Raw genomic sequence first — 12,102 nt, 5'->3', positions numbered from 1 at the left:
ATTTGGCGCTGCTGAATTTTTGTATTGCATTTTTTCTAAGTTACAACCTATCTTCTGAACCGGTGGTGCACAGCCATCACAGGCCTGTGAGATATTCTTCGTTCTCTTCCCAGACGCTCTTAAGCTGTTTGCATAACATCCGTTTCATATCGTCTTTAAATCTACAGAATTCACACCATTCCCTCCATCCAATCAGTAGGGGAAATGCTGAACAGATTAGGATCCAAGACAGCCCCACCTGAGATCTTCCTCTTCCAGTAAGTCACCGGCTGGTAAATAATATCGATGTTACCCAATATCCTTCCAATCAACACATGCTTGTTGAAAGTTGTGCCACCAACTCCCTCAATATAACCTGTTTATCACCGACAAGATGGGATCGGGCAGAGGGCTAAGAATTTCATGTGCCTTGTGAATTCAATACAAGATGTGAATTAGGTCTGGCTGCCAGTTGGCCATAGTCATTCTTATATCGAGCCTTTGGCACTGGTATAATTCCTATGGCAGTCAGCAGCACTCAATGGACAGATGGGAAATTATTAAAAAGCTTGCCAATGTTATTTCATTATTGTATGGAGGAGCTTGCCTGATATTGTGAAAGATCACCTAGAAAAAACATATTCATAGGACACTTAATCCTCCAAGATTGATGAGTGTGGCAACACTCCTTAAACTCAATTTAAATTTTAAAACAAACAAAATCACTACAGCAAGCAAAAGATAAAGGCAAGCTATAATTTCATTTTTGGAATTACCAACTCCCTTTTCATTTGAGAAAGAGTGTCGAAAGTCCTAATTTATAATGAGCAGTCTCAGCATAGTCTGCTGCTTTCCTCAGCCAATAGTTGTGATTAGTCAGTAAGAAAAACAAATTGTCACCATCTATTTGTCAGCCAACTGTCTTAATGACTTGAAGTAAAATGTTACCAGCAGTAGTGTTTATACAAATAACTGTGGGTGCTTCCAGATGTATGGCATTGATGGTACTATATAAATAAATAAATAAATAAATAAATAATAATAATAATAATAATAATAATAATAATAAATCAAAAAACATTGTGCAGTTCTTCTGTCTTTCCATTCTCAAAGGATTTTTTTCGGGTAATAAAAGGGGTAGAAGAAGCTGTGGGAAAACACATTATTGGGACCCCTTATAGATTCCATGAATCAGACATGGGGGTCAGGAGATCCAGGTTCTTGTCCCCACTTGGCCATGGGAGCTCACTGAGTGACTTTGGGCCAGTTATAGACTCTCAGCCTAACCTACCTCACAGGGTTGTTGCTGTGAGGATAAAATGGAAAGGAGGAGGATTGTGTATGTCGCCTTAGGTTCCTTAAGGAGGAAAAAAGGTAGTTCTGGCCCACACCTGTAACATCGAAACATTTCCTGATAAAATGTGGATTTGGTTACAGATATGAATGAGTAATTTTAAAGCAAGGATCAAGTCTGGGAAATTAATTTGCCTCTTGAATGCAATGCACACACATAAATCAGTTCATCTCAAAAGCCACTTTACAAGTAAAACAGAACTATTTTATTGATAAAACAGATCCCATTTGAACTTTTGAAAATAATGAACATTATAAAAGGTGTATTAAAACATACCCAGATCTGAAGAGTCTCAATTTTCTGTAGTAGAAAAAAAGTTGTACAATGGACTGGAATACTATATACACAGTATATCTTTATATTAGTCTATCAAACACAATAAATTTGTTTAGAAGTCACTGCAGGACTATAAATGTGGTTCGGTAATGTACACCATTTAAAAACTGCTCTTAAGAAATTTAGACTTGCATTTTATCTACTCTTGTATTTTTACTAATTTTCCAGCTTTAGCAAACATACACGCACGCACACACTCAGACCCTCTCTGCTTTGCTTCATTCACATACTGAAAATTACAGTATCGTGCATATTCTCTCTCTCTCTCTCTCTCTCTATATATATATATACACACACACACACACACACACACACACACACACACGAAAGCTGGTATATCTCAGAAATTAATTTCTATGCAGTACTCTCTTCAATTATCATTTGGATGCTCACAGTACTTATTGCAAGCCCTAGTTGATGATGATGATCATGGAAAAACAGATCACCCGAGAACACAGAAATGTGCGGCTTTGAAATTGGTATTTCTTACATTCTTAAAATAAAAAATTTCCTGTTGATTATGAAACTGAGATTGTAATTGCTCTCCATATGGCTTAAGGACAACTATCCCTACTGTACTTTTCTTCCAATAATGCAAAGCATCCATATTGACTCATGCACCGTGGAAGTACGGGAGGAAAAATAAATTCCAAACATATTCTAGAGCGGCATTCAAGATGCCTCTCCCATCGTCTGAATGTAAAAAACAATTGAAATATTAGATATTGACTCTACATTGAAAGAGACAAGCATTCACTTAACCCTGTCTTCTTCCTCTTTTTCAACTGTTCCTCCTAGCATCTTTAGGGCAAGTCAACTGCTGAAGTACCAGGGAAAGAACACAATGTCTTCATACGTGACTTGCTCAACACTACCTTACAGGTAAGTGTCAGACTGTGTGTGGGATTCCTGTGTCTCCTGCTCCCACGCTCGCTCAGTTCATTAGGCTGAGTAGCTACATCAACAAGCAGCTTCTGCTTGGGCAGAACTTGAACTCGCCTGCAAAACATCAGCGGACACACATGCCACAGCAGCCGTCCAAGCGGGAAAACCCCCATTACTATTCGGCTCCCATAGTTTCACTGGAAAGACGAACGAGCTAAGACATAAACAGGCAGCTCTCTATGTCTCACTGAGTAGCAGGATGACAGCAGAGCTCCCGTGTTGCTTAGCCAGCTGCAGCGGGGTTTGAAATGCAAGGCTTTGCCGATCCGGAATAGCACCACGCTTTAACAGCACCGCAGCCGTGTGCACGTGGCCACCTTTGGCGGCCAGATGCAGAGCTGTCAACCCTCCCTCATCAGGGTCATTTACATTTTCCGGCTCGGCAAGCTCCTCCACGACTTCAACATGTCCGTTTTCGGCAGCAAGGTGCAGCGCCGTCCTGCCTGAAGGGCCCCTGGCCAGGAGACGGGCCCCTTCTTCCACCAACAGCTTGGTCGCCGACAAGTGGCCGTTGCGAGCTGCAAGGTGGAGGGCGGTGCAGCCTTCCACTGTGGCCGCCTCAATGTCCGCGCCGCGGTTGAGGAGCAGCCGCGACGTGCTGGTGTGGCCAGTTTCGGCCGCGACGTGGAGTGCAGTGTGTAGGAACACGTTCCTTATATTGACATCCGACTGCAGCTCGACAAGGATGCGAGCAACCCTGTAATGGCCCCTCTGGGCCGCCAGGTGCAAAGGGGTTCTGCCGTCCGCCGTCTGCGCATTGACATTGACTCCGGGCTGCTTTGCCAGAAGCTTCACAATGGACAGGTGACCTTGCCAAGCGGCATAATGCAAAGGCCCCCAGTTATCCTTCCCTCGGACGTCGACGTTCACTCCTTTTCTCAGGAAGATGCGCACTATGTTCTCTTGGCCGTGCTGGCAGGCAACGTGGATGGGAGCTCTTCCTTCAAAGTCTATTTCGTTCAGCAAGGCATGCTTCTCCAGCAGCATCCGGGTGCTCAGCTCGTCCCCGTTCTGGGCAGCAAAGTGAAGGGCTGTCCACTGGTCCTCATCTTTAGCGTTCACATTCATTTTCCTTGCCAGAAGCAGCTCAACAATGCTTTTATTCTTTTTCTCAATAGCCACGTGGAGAGGAGTAGAGCCTCTTTTGTTGGTCAGGTTAGGGTTGGCGTTATAGAGAAGGAGCCACTTGACACATTCTTCTTGACCCGATTCAACAGCCAAATGTAGCAGGCTACAGTTCCCATCCAAAACAAGGTCAACGTCCTGGGGCTGGAGGATCTTCATCAGTTTGCCAGTGTCTCCAGACGTGATCGCCTCGGCCAGCTTTCTTTTCTGGATATCCATTGTGCCAATATCTGGGGAAGCAAAAGAAAAAAGAAACGTCAACATTCCATGACCATCCTGTTTCTGCTTGTCGAATTACTGCTGAACATGAAAGGCACAGGAACCAGGCTAGAAAAAAAGTGGCAGCCCCACTGCCCACGCTCCCAATTTGCGAGTTCAGTTCAAAGCCAAAATGTAGGGAGCCATTCTCTCCACCCCCACTTAACCATGGCTGTTTCTCAACTAGCCCGAAAATCTGGGCTGGTCATGGCTGAGTCCCTGTGCATCCAAATGACACACTGGGACTCTGGGGAGAAGGGGGAACAAGCACTGGTTTTCCCAAGGGATAAATAATCCCTGGGAAAACCTAGTTCTTCCCGCGGTCTTGGGATCATCCTGAGACTGCGGGAGGCATGTGGGCGCCCATCCTGGCTTCATCCTGCCTCCTCATGAGTAAACATGAGGAGGCGGGAAACTGGCACAGGGGACGTAGCTCTTCAGGCACACCATGCCCATCGGGGGGTGGAGGGGGGAGCAGAATCGGTTTTTTTTTAAAAAAAAAACCCTTACCTTTCAGTTGGAGTGCACATGTGCTCAACTTTGGTAAAAAAAACAACAACAACATGGCAGGCGCGACATCCCTCCTTCCTCCCAGGATGTTGAACACATGTCTAGACAAAGGGGAGGATCTCACGAGCACAATATCGCAAGATCCTCCCCTCCCCTCTACACCCGTGTGGTGTAGAAAGGGTCCATGTTAAATCTTAGCAAGGAAGATTTATATAGAGCACCTGGAAAATCTCTGAAACAGGGGCATTGAGGTGAGCAGTGGTCGATATGCAACACCCCATGGCATTCACACAGCCCCTTGCTATGCAAAAAATAAGATATGGGGGGGGGTTGTGTGCTTTGCGTTGGGTGCATTACATCAGTCATTGTCTTGTCTTACAGCAACATTAACTTGCATACACCACATAGTTTTCCTCAGCCTCAACACACCATCCAACATTTGTCTTAGTCGACAAAGCTAAAATGTCCTTACCACTTCCAGAATTCTCTCTCTCAAACGAGAGCGACAGGGAACCTCGTGAAGAAAAGGCAGAGTCTACTGAAGACACGCCTGAAAGCCTCTTGTCGCTGGAAGCAAGCCTGGATTCAGAAGCACTACGGCTGAGCTCTTCAGGCTCTTCTGTCTGTGAAATCCCCGAGTCCAGCTGGGACAGCAACTCTGAGAGGCTGTAATCCTTCGCTGATGTGGGATCAGACTCTTGCTTTAGCTGGGATAGCCCAGACATCTCCTGGAAGGGAGAGATGGGAAACAGACAGACATTCCAAGTTAAAAGCAGTAGTCAAACGGTAGTCAGGAGGAAGGTAACTGATATATCAACATCCCTGAGTTTTTCATATACTGCTGAGATACATACCTTGGGGTAAGCCTGAGCAGTCTTTGCATCTTCCTGAACTATCAATTCCTTATTTTCATTTTCAGGTTTTTCACAGAGGTCTTCTGTTTCCGAGGTAATTTCTTGAAAATAAAAATAAAAACCAAAGATGAAATTCATACTAGAAGATGGTCAGAAAATAGGTATGAGTGTATTTTCCCACACATCACAGTCTGCTTCTCAACAAAGTAATATTTTAGATAGATGGTTTTGTTTAGATTTTAAAGATAAAGGTCAGTCGCTCTTGTCCAAGGGCTAGAAAAGGGGTGGGGCATTGGGGCCCTCCAGATGTTGTTGGCTTCCAACTTCTATCAGCCTCAGCCAGCATGGCCAATGGGCAGAGATGATGGGAGTTGGAGGCCGAGAACACCTGGAGGACTATAGGTTCCTTTACCCCTCTGCTAGAAGAAAGTGAATTTGGAGACCAGTTCCTGTTGTAAAAAAACTACACAATATGAAGACGGCAAAAGTACACAATCATTTTTGGAACTGGCAATCAAGGAAATAAACATGGGAGGTCCGGCTCTCCCTGCTCCATGTGTACTTTTCTCCAATATTCTTTACTTCCTCTGTGGAAGCAATTAAATTGGGGGGAAATTCTGCACCATAAATGCTATATTATGTAAGCATAAACCTATTCAGGTGGAATAAAATATGCCTGTTGCGTAACTTTGCAGGATATGGAGCCATGTTCAGATTTGTCACCAGGAACTGAGAAAGAGGGAAGATTAGTAGTTGTACTGAGTGAAGGATTTGTACCTCCCTCCCAACCACACACTCTTTTGCGCATGCACACATAGGAATTCTTTCAAGCCCTCAGATCTTTTATGTATTTTTAGGAGAAACTGACAGTATTCCAGCTCTGACCTGCACTTATTTTGAAAGCGCACTTATTTTTGTGTAACAAGTGCACATTCAAATACCTGCAATCCAGTACGACTGAAATTATATTCAATCTTCTGCTGCAGATTCAGGGCTAGGCTGATTCTTCAGCCCACTTAAGGCTAATCAAGAATGGCTCTTCTGGCTTACACTTGATGAGAGCTTTCCCATATTATGGAAGATAAAGCAAAACTTTTTTATTGTATGTTAACAAAAATCTATCACAGCTACATTATACAGATTAGAAACTTCATCCTAGGCAGAAGGACCAAGCTGAATCAGTGCACATCTGACGTCTAAATCAACATCTACTCATGATCAGACAAGTTCTTTATAATCCCTTCCCTGAAGTGAGGAAGTTCCCCATACTGTGGTCTGTACAGAACAGTTGGTTGTGTATACATTGCATTCATCATTTTTACAAGATTTTGGTGGAGCTCCACCAGGGATTAATATAGTCCTGAACACTGACATGACTCACTACTTTGCCAGTGAACCCAATCAGAAGAAAGATTTACCTTGAAATGTTGGCCTCTTGCTAGGGTCATCTTGCCAGCATTTTTGCATGAGCTTGATCAAGTTATTGCATGCACGAGGTCTGGATTTGGAAACCGCTGGTAGTTCTGGGCGGTGGCCATTAACTACTTTCACCATAATATGTAGAATGTTATTCTCTTCTGCAAATGAAAAGCACAGATTGAGACTATTCTGAGAGATGAACTCTCATCCCTATTCAATAGACCAGTTTCTATCAATCTCCTATTGGGGTTCTCTCTCTAAAGGGAAACTGACATTTTCGCACAGGGGTGGGCAATGATAAGGGATCATGGGAATTGTAGGACACAACATTTGGAGAATCACTGCTTTAGCTGTCTCAAGATGCAAATTCTAACACCAAACCTTAAATACATGGAAAAATATTGTCTGCTCCTACAGATAAAGTACTCTAATTTTCTCAGCCTGCTCATTTTCAAAAAAAGGCTGAATGGAATACATTAGTATTCCATAGGTATATTAAATGGAGTAACACCTCAGTTACGGCCCTGGGGCATGGGAGATGCACCGAATTATATTTCCTTTGGATAGCTGTAGATAGGTTATAATCATGCCCAAGTTCTCACAGATTAGACTAACTTTCCCAAACCTGGTGCTCTCCAGATGTTCTACAATTCCTATCATCCCTGACCATTGGCCATGCTGACTCCTCCAGATGTTTTGAGTCATATCACATTGGGGAAAGCTGGATTAGGCAAGGATTATTGCTGCTGGTGATGGCAGAAAACATGTGGCCTGGTTGTAGTCATCTCATATTATGGTCCTACAATCAACTTTCTGCAGTCCACCTGGCCTTTGCTTACTGCACATTGTGGTCAGGATTGCTTTGCTGACAGCTGAAGGACTGGTGGATGCATGCATAGTCCTGCTTGGCAAGAGGCTCAATGGCCATAGAGGCTCTTTCAAATGCAGAAATGATAGCTGGGACTTCTTCAAAGTTATCCTCAAAAGGCACAGACAATATTTCAAGCAGCTGGCAAAGATGTACATCAGCAATGATGAAAGTTGGGCATACTGAAGTCTAACCACATCACAATAGACACTCTTTTTTGAGGAGGCATTTACTCTGATGTGCTCATCTAGAATATGATTCATGTAAACACATATTTATATGCTTACCTGAAAAGGGCTTTTTCTGTGTGAGAACTCCCCATATAACAATGGAAAAGCTGCAAAAGAAACATTAATTAATGTTAACTTTATAACAATATGACACATTCATGCTTGTTTTTAACTGTTGGGCTAGGCTAGGCTGTCTAATGTAACCACATCAGATCATTAGATGCAGCATCATAGATAATGGTTATTGACAGAACTACCCCTCCATGAATTGGTCTAATACTTAAAAAAACCACATCTAAGCTAAGGGTCACCACATTTTTGTGGTGCGAATTCTCTATGTCAAGCCCAGCGTTATGAGCAGAATTACTTCTGCAGCCAATCAGCGTCCAGTGACGCTGATTGGCTGCAGAAGTAATTCTGCTCATAACGCTGGGCTTGACATAGAGAATAGGCAAGAATTCCATGGTCTCCTAGACTGAACAAGTCACAGCTTACCATTGGTGGTTCACAGCCAATCATTTGGGAATTATTGGCCTTGAACATTTTAACACGCCATCATCAAGAACATTGAAAAAACAGTGTCAAAGTAGCAAACAGCTAGTGGATATCAAGGGGTACTTGTACACTACATCTCTACAATCTGAAATCAGTTGTCTTCTGGCTAAATGAACCATAACCATTGAGATAGCACTCAGGCCATGAACTTTCTCTTTTATTTCTTTGTAACATTTATATACCACTGAATATAATAGAATCTCTCAATGCATCCCAAGTTGTTAGCATGCTTAGGTGCAACCCAAAACATCTAGACAGCACTAAAGGAAACTAGAAAGTCAGGATAAGGATCAAAAGGGTTCCAAGCTTATTCTACAAAGTATCAAGAAATATCTGCAGAGATGACCTGGGTCAAGCAGAACCGATTTAAACACATCTGCTTGCCAAACTCTAACAGATCAACGTGAGACAATTGTGCTACAGTGACTTCCTTAAATCCCTGTTCCTGGGTTTTACGGACTGGCCTAATAAACTATTTTATTGATACAATTGTAATGAAATAGTTTAAAAACAACAAACATAATCAATGGCTAAGTTCTTAAAACTTAGAATTTTCCGAGTATTTAATTCTATCAGGAGTTGTCTGAGAGCTCTGGTGAGAAAGCAGCAGGAAGAGGAAGACAGAAATAGGTACAGACCTGTAGACATCATGCTTAGTATCAAAGTATCTGTTCTTCTCTTTAATGCGTTCTGGAGGCAGGTATGCAATAGTGCCGCAAAGTCCATCCATGCTGAGATCATGAGAATGAGAAAGGCCATTGCACTTGGCTAATCCAAAGTCCGAAATCTGTTAAGATAAAATCAAATCAAAATGTTCTAGTTAAGTGGTCTCCAAAATAATTGCTACACATATGGTTTCTTTCTTTTGAGATGCTCAGCTTTACTACCTTCTTTTGCTATATTCCTAAATTATAGTTTGAAATGGGCACTTGGGAATGTGAAGCAAATAAAAAAAAAATCTGGAGATACAAGAATAGGACAAGTTTTTTTTTTTTATCTGAGGTAGTAAAAGAAAAATGGCCAAAGAGATTTTTAAAAGCTGTATCAGCCTATAAAAGACATAGATCAAATCAATGCTGGCCAAAGAGTAGTCGTGCACAAGCTTTTTTTGTTAGTTAATAAAAATGGTGTGTGTTTAAATGGTGAGTGTACTGGGTTTCCATTCTGTTGGTGATGCAGACTGTTGGGAGATACCAGCGGGGTTATCCTAGGGTAACTGATTTCAAGGACTCACCACCCCACATACACACCCAAGTAGCAGAGAGAGAGAGAAAGAGAGATTCATAGATGCACCTCAAGGCTACAGCCTTAGGAAACAATCCAAGCTATCACTTAAGTTCTACTGCTTTGAAAAGAGGGAGAAGTATATGTTGAAATAATTTGGGCTTAAGTCCTGAACTCTGGCTATATTGCAACCTTAGCCTCTAGAATTAATGTTGCTTGTCCCTCTAAGCAATATGCATTTCAGAAACATTTGAAAGGTTAATGGATTTTCCGAGCCCTTATGACAGCTAAAAGACTGATATTATTATGTTGGAAGGATAAATATTCACTTCCCATAATGCCATGGACTGAGGACTTAACACTATCGACTTTTTTTGATATATAGATGCCACTTGCGAGTGGATATAGACATGGATATTTCATCTGCTTTTCTTAAAACCTATGCATAATTCTCTGCCCCCCTTTTTTTATGAATAGTGTATCTGATGAGGGGGAAAACATGCACATTCCTATGCATGTAATGTTTGTTCCTCTCTTTTTTCACAGTTTGTTTTCAGTTGTTTTGTTAAATTCAAAAGAAAAAGAAAAAGAAACATTTGAAAGGTTAACGGAGTGAATGGTTTTATGAAAGACATAGATAAATCATGATGACATTTCCCAACAGAAGCTAAAAAGTGGCCAGGCGTCATCTAGGGAGTGAAAAAATATTCATAAATCCAAAAACAAAACAAAACTTATAACCAACTGGTGTCAAATAACTGACAAATGAATATATTATTAGTAGTAGTATTAATAATTAGTTATGTATTATTATTCAGTAAGAGCAAGCACTTATAAAGAGTTTATACACACCCTAATTGTGCTTTTATGACCTGATTTGGGTTGTAAAGAAGCACACGTATATAGAAGTTTCAGTGTGGGGAAGGGAGAGGACACGCTACTCAGCAGCCTTAGAATCAGGGTTATTAATGTTCTGCAGCCATTCAATACAAGCACGTGCTTTTATATCCTGCTTATTGCCAGCTATGTAAGAGTGTAGTTCAGAAATCATACAAATGTATAAACCTTTTCCTTCTATGCATTAGATGACTATGCATAAAAATGAGCAGCTATATACTTAGGACAAGAACAGGATTCCATCTTAACCCTCATTTATTTAACATATACATGACACTGTTAGGGGAGATTGTCTAGAGTGTTGGGGTTTGGTGTCACCAGTATACTGATGGTGCCCAACTGTACCTCTTCTTTCCATCCAAATCCAAGGAAGCTGTTCTGGGTCTAAATCGGTGCCTGGTATTGGTAATGGATTGGATGAGAGCAAACAAATTGAAGCTTAATTCAGACAAGACAGGTATTTTTGGACAGTCAAAAGGCAGAATTGGGAATAGAGATTCAACCTGTGCTGGATGGTGTACACTCCCCCACTAGAAGATTCAGGCTCACAGTTTGGGTGAGACTTGGACTCAGGTCTGAATCTGGATGCCCAAGTCTCAGCAGTGGCCACTAGTGCCTTTGCTCAGGTGAGGCAAGTGTGCCAACTGCACCCATTCCTAGAGCTGTCTGATCAGATCATGGTCACACATGCCTTAGTTACATCCCATTTGGACTACTTCAAAAACTTCAGCTGGTCTAGAATGCTGCAGCCAGACTGTTGACTGGGACAACAGCTTCACTGGCTACTAGTGTGTTTCCTGGCATAATTCAAAGGTTATGACCTATAAGCCTCCATGGCTTGAGACCAGGCTACCTGAAAGAATGCCTTCTCCCATAGGAGCCTGCTTGGGTCTTCAGATCTCCTGAAGAGGACCATCTTGTGCATTTGGTGACGACCTGAAAGAGGGCTTTCTCGGTGGCCACTCCCCTGCCGAGGGAGGCTAGCTTCGCCCCCTCTCTGCATGCCAAGACCCTTTTATTCAAGCAGGTTGGATGCTGCTTTTATTCTGCAATTATGTTTTTAATTGTGTTTTAATATGCATTTGTTTTATTATTGTTTCAATCAAGTATTATTTACTATTGTAAGCTGCTTTGAGCATGATTTTTCTTGGTCGCAAAGTGGGGTACCAATCAAATAAATAAACAAACCTATGTCTATTCAATAGTAAGTTCTAATGGGTTCAATAGGACTTATTTGCCAACCCTGAAATTCAGAACAGGTAACATTTAATACACATACACACACCCGTACTATTAAACAACAAACTGCTTACAGTTATTTTAAAAGTTAGCTTGATGGGAGAAGCATCATTATGGGACAAATTTTAAGCATGAAGTACAGAACAAAAATCAGGTCAAGTTGGGGGAGTAAATAGCGACATTTAACTTGAAATAGCAACATGGCAGTGGCAATAATAGTTAGATGCATACAGTGAAGGTAGCAGGGTGGGGAAGAGACTCAGTGTATTTATTTCTGAATTTAATTGTACAGACATACCTTCACACACA

The 12,102-nt window shown here is 41.9% G+C and overlaps 1 protein-coding gene across 1 annotated transcript in view; it reads right to left on the bottom strand.

Moving 5' to 3' along the window:
* Positions 1-1,561: 1,561 nt before the first annotated feature.
* RIPK4 (receptor interacting serine/threonine kinase 4) overlaps positions 1,562-12,102 on the bottom strand; it is a 32,303-nt gene continuing 21,762 nt past the window's right edge. The window contains exons 3-8 of the mRNA XM_063126600.1: positions 9,072-9,220; positions 7,936-7,985; positions 6,780-6,938; positions 5,362-5,462; positions 4,980-5,235; positions 1,562-3,969 (exon numbers count right to left, since the gene is read on the bottom strand). Of these exons, the coding sequence (XP_062982670.1) occupies positions 2,792-3,969; positions 4,980-5,235; positions 5,362-5,462; positions 6,780-6,938; positions 7,936-7,985; positions 9,072-9,220 (1,893 nt within the window). The 3' untranslated portion in view covers positions 1,562-2,791. The remainder of the gene's footprint in view (positions 3,970-4,979; positions 5,236-5,361; positions 5,463-6,779; positions 6,939-7,935; positions 7,986-9,071; positions 9,221-12,102) is intronic.

The sequence above is a fragment of the Elgaria multicarinata genome, chromosome 5 (assembly GCF_023053635.1).
Source record: "Elgaria multicarinata webbii isolate HBS135686 ecotype San Diego chromosome 5, rElgMul1.1.pri, whole genome shotgun sequence".
Taxonomy (NCBI): Eukaryota; Metazoa; Chordata; class Lepidosauria; order Squamata; family Anguidae; genus Elgaria; species Elgaria multicarinata.
Note: the sequence above shows the minus strand (reverse complement) of the source record. Positions and strands in the feature narration are given on the sequence as shown.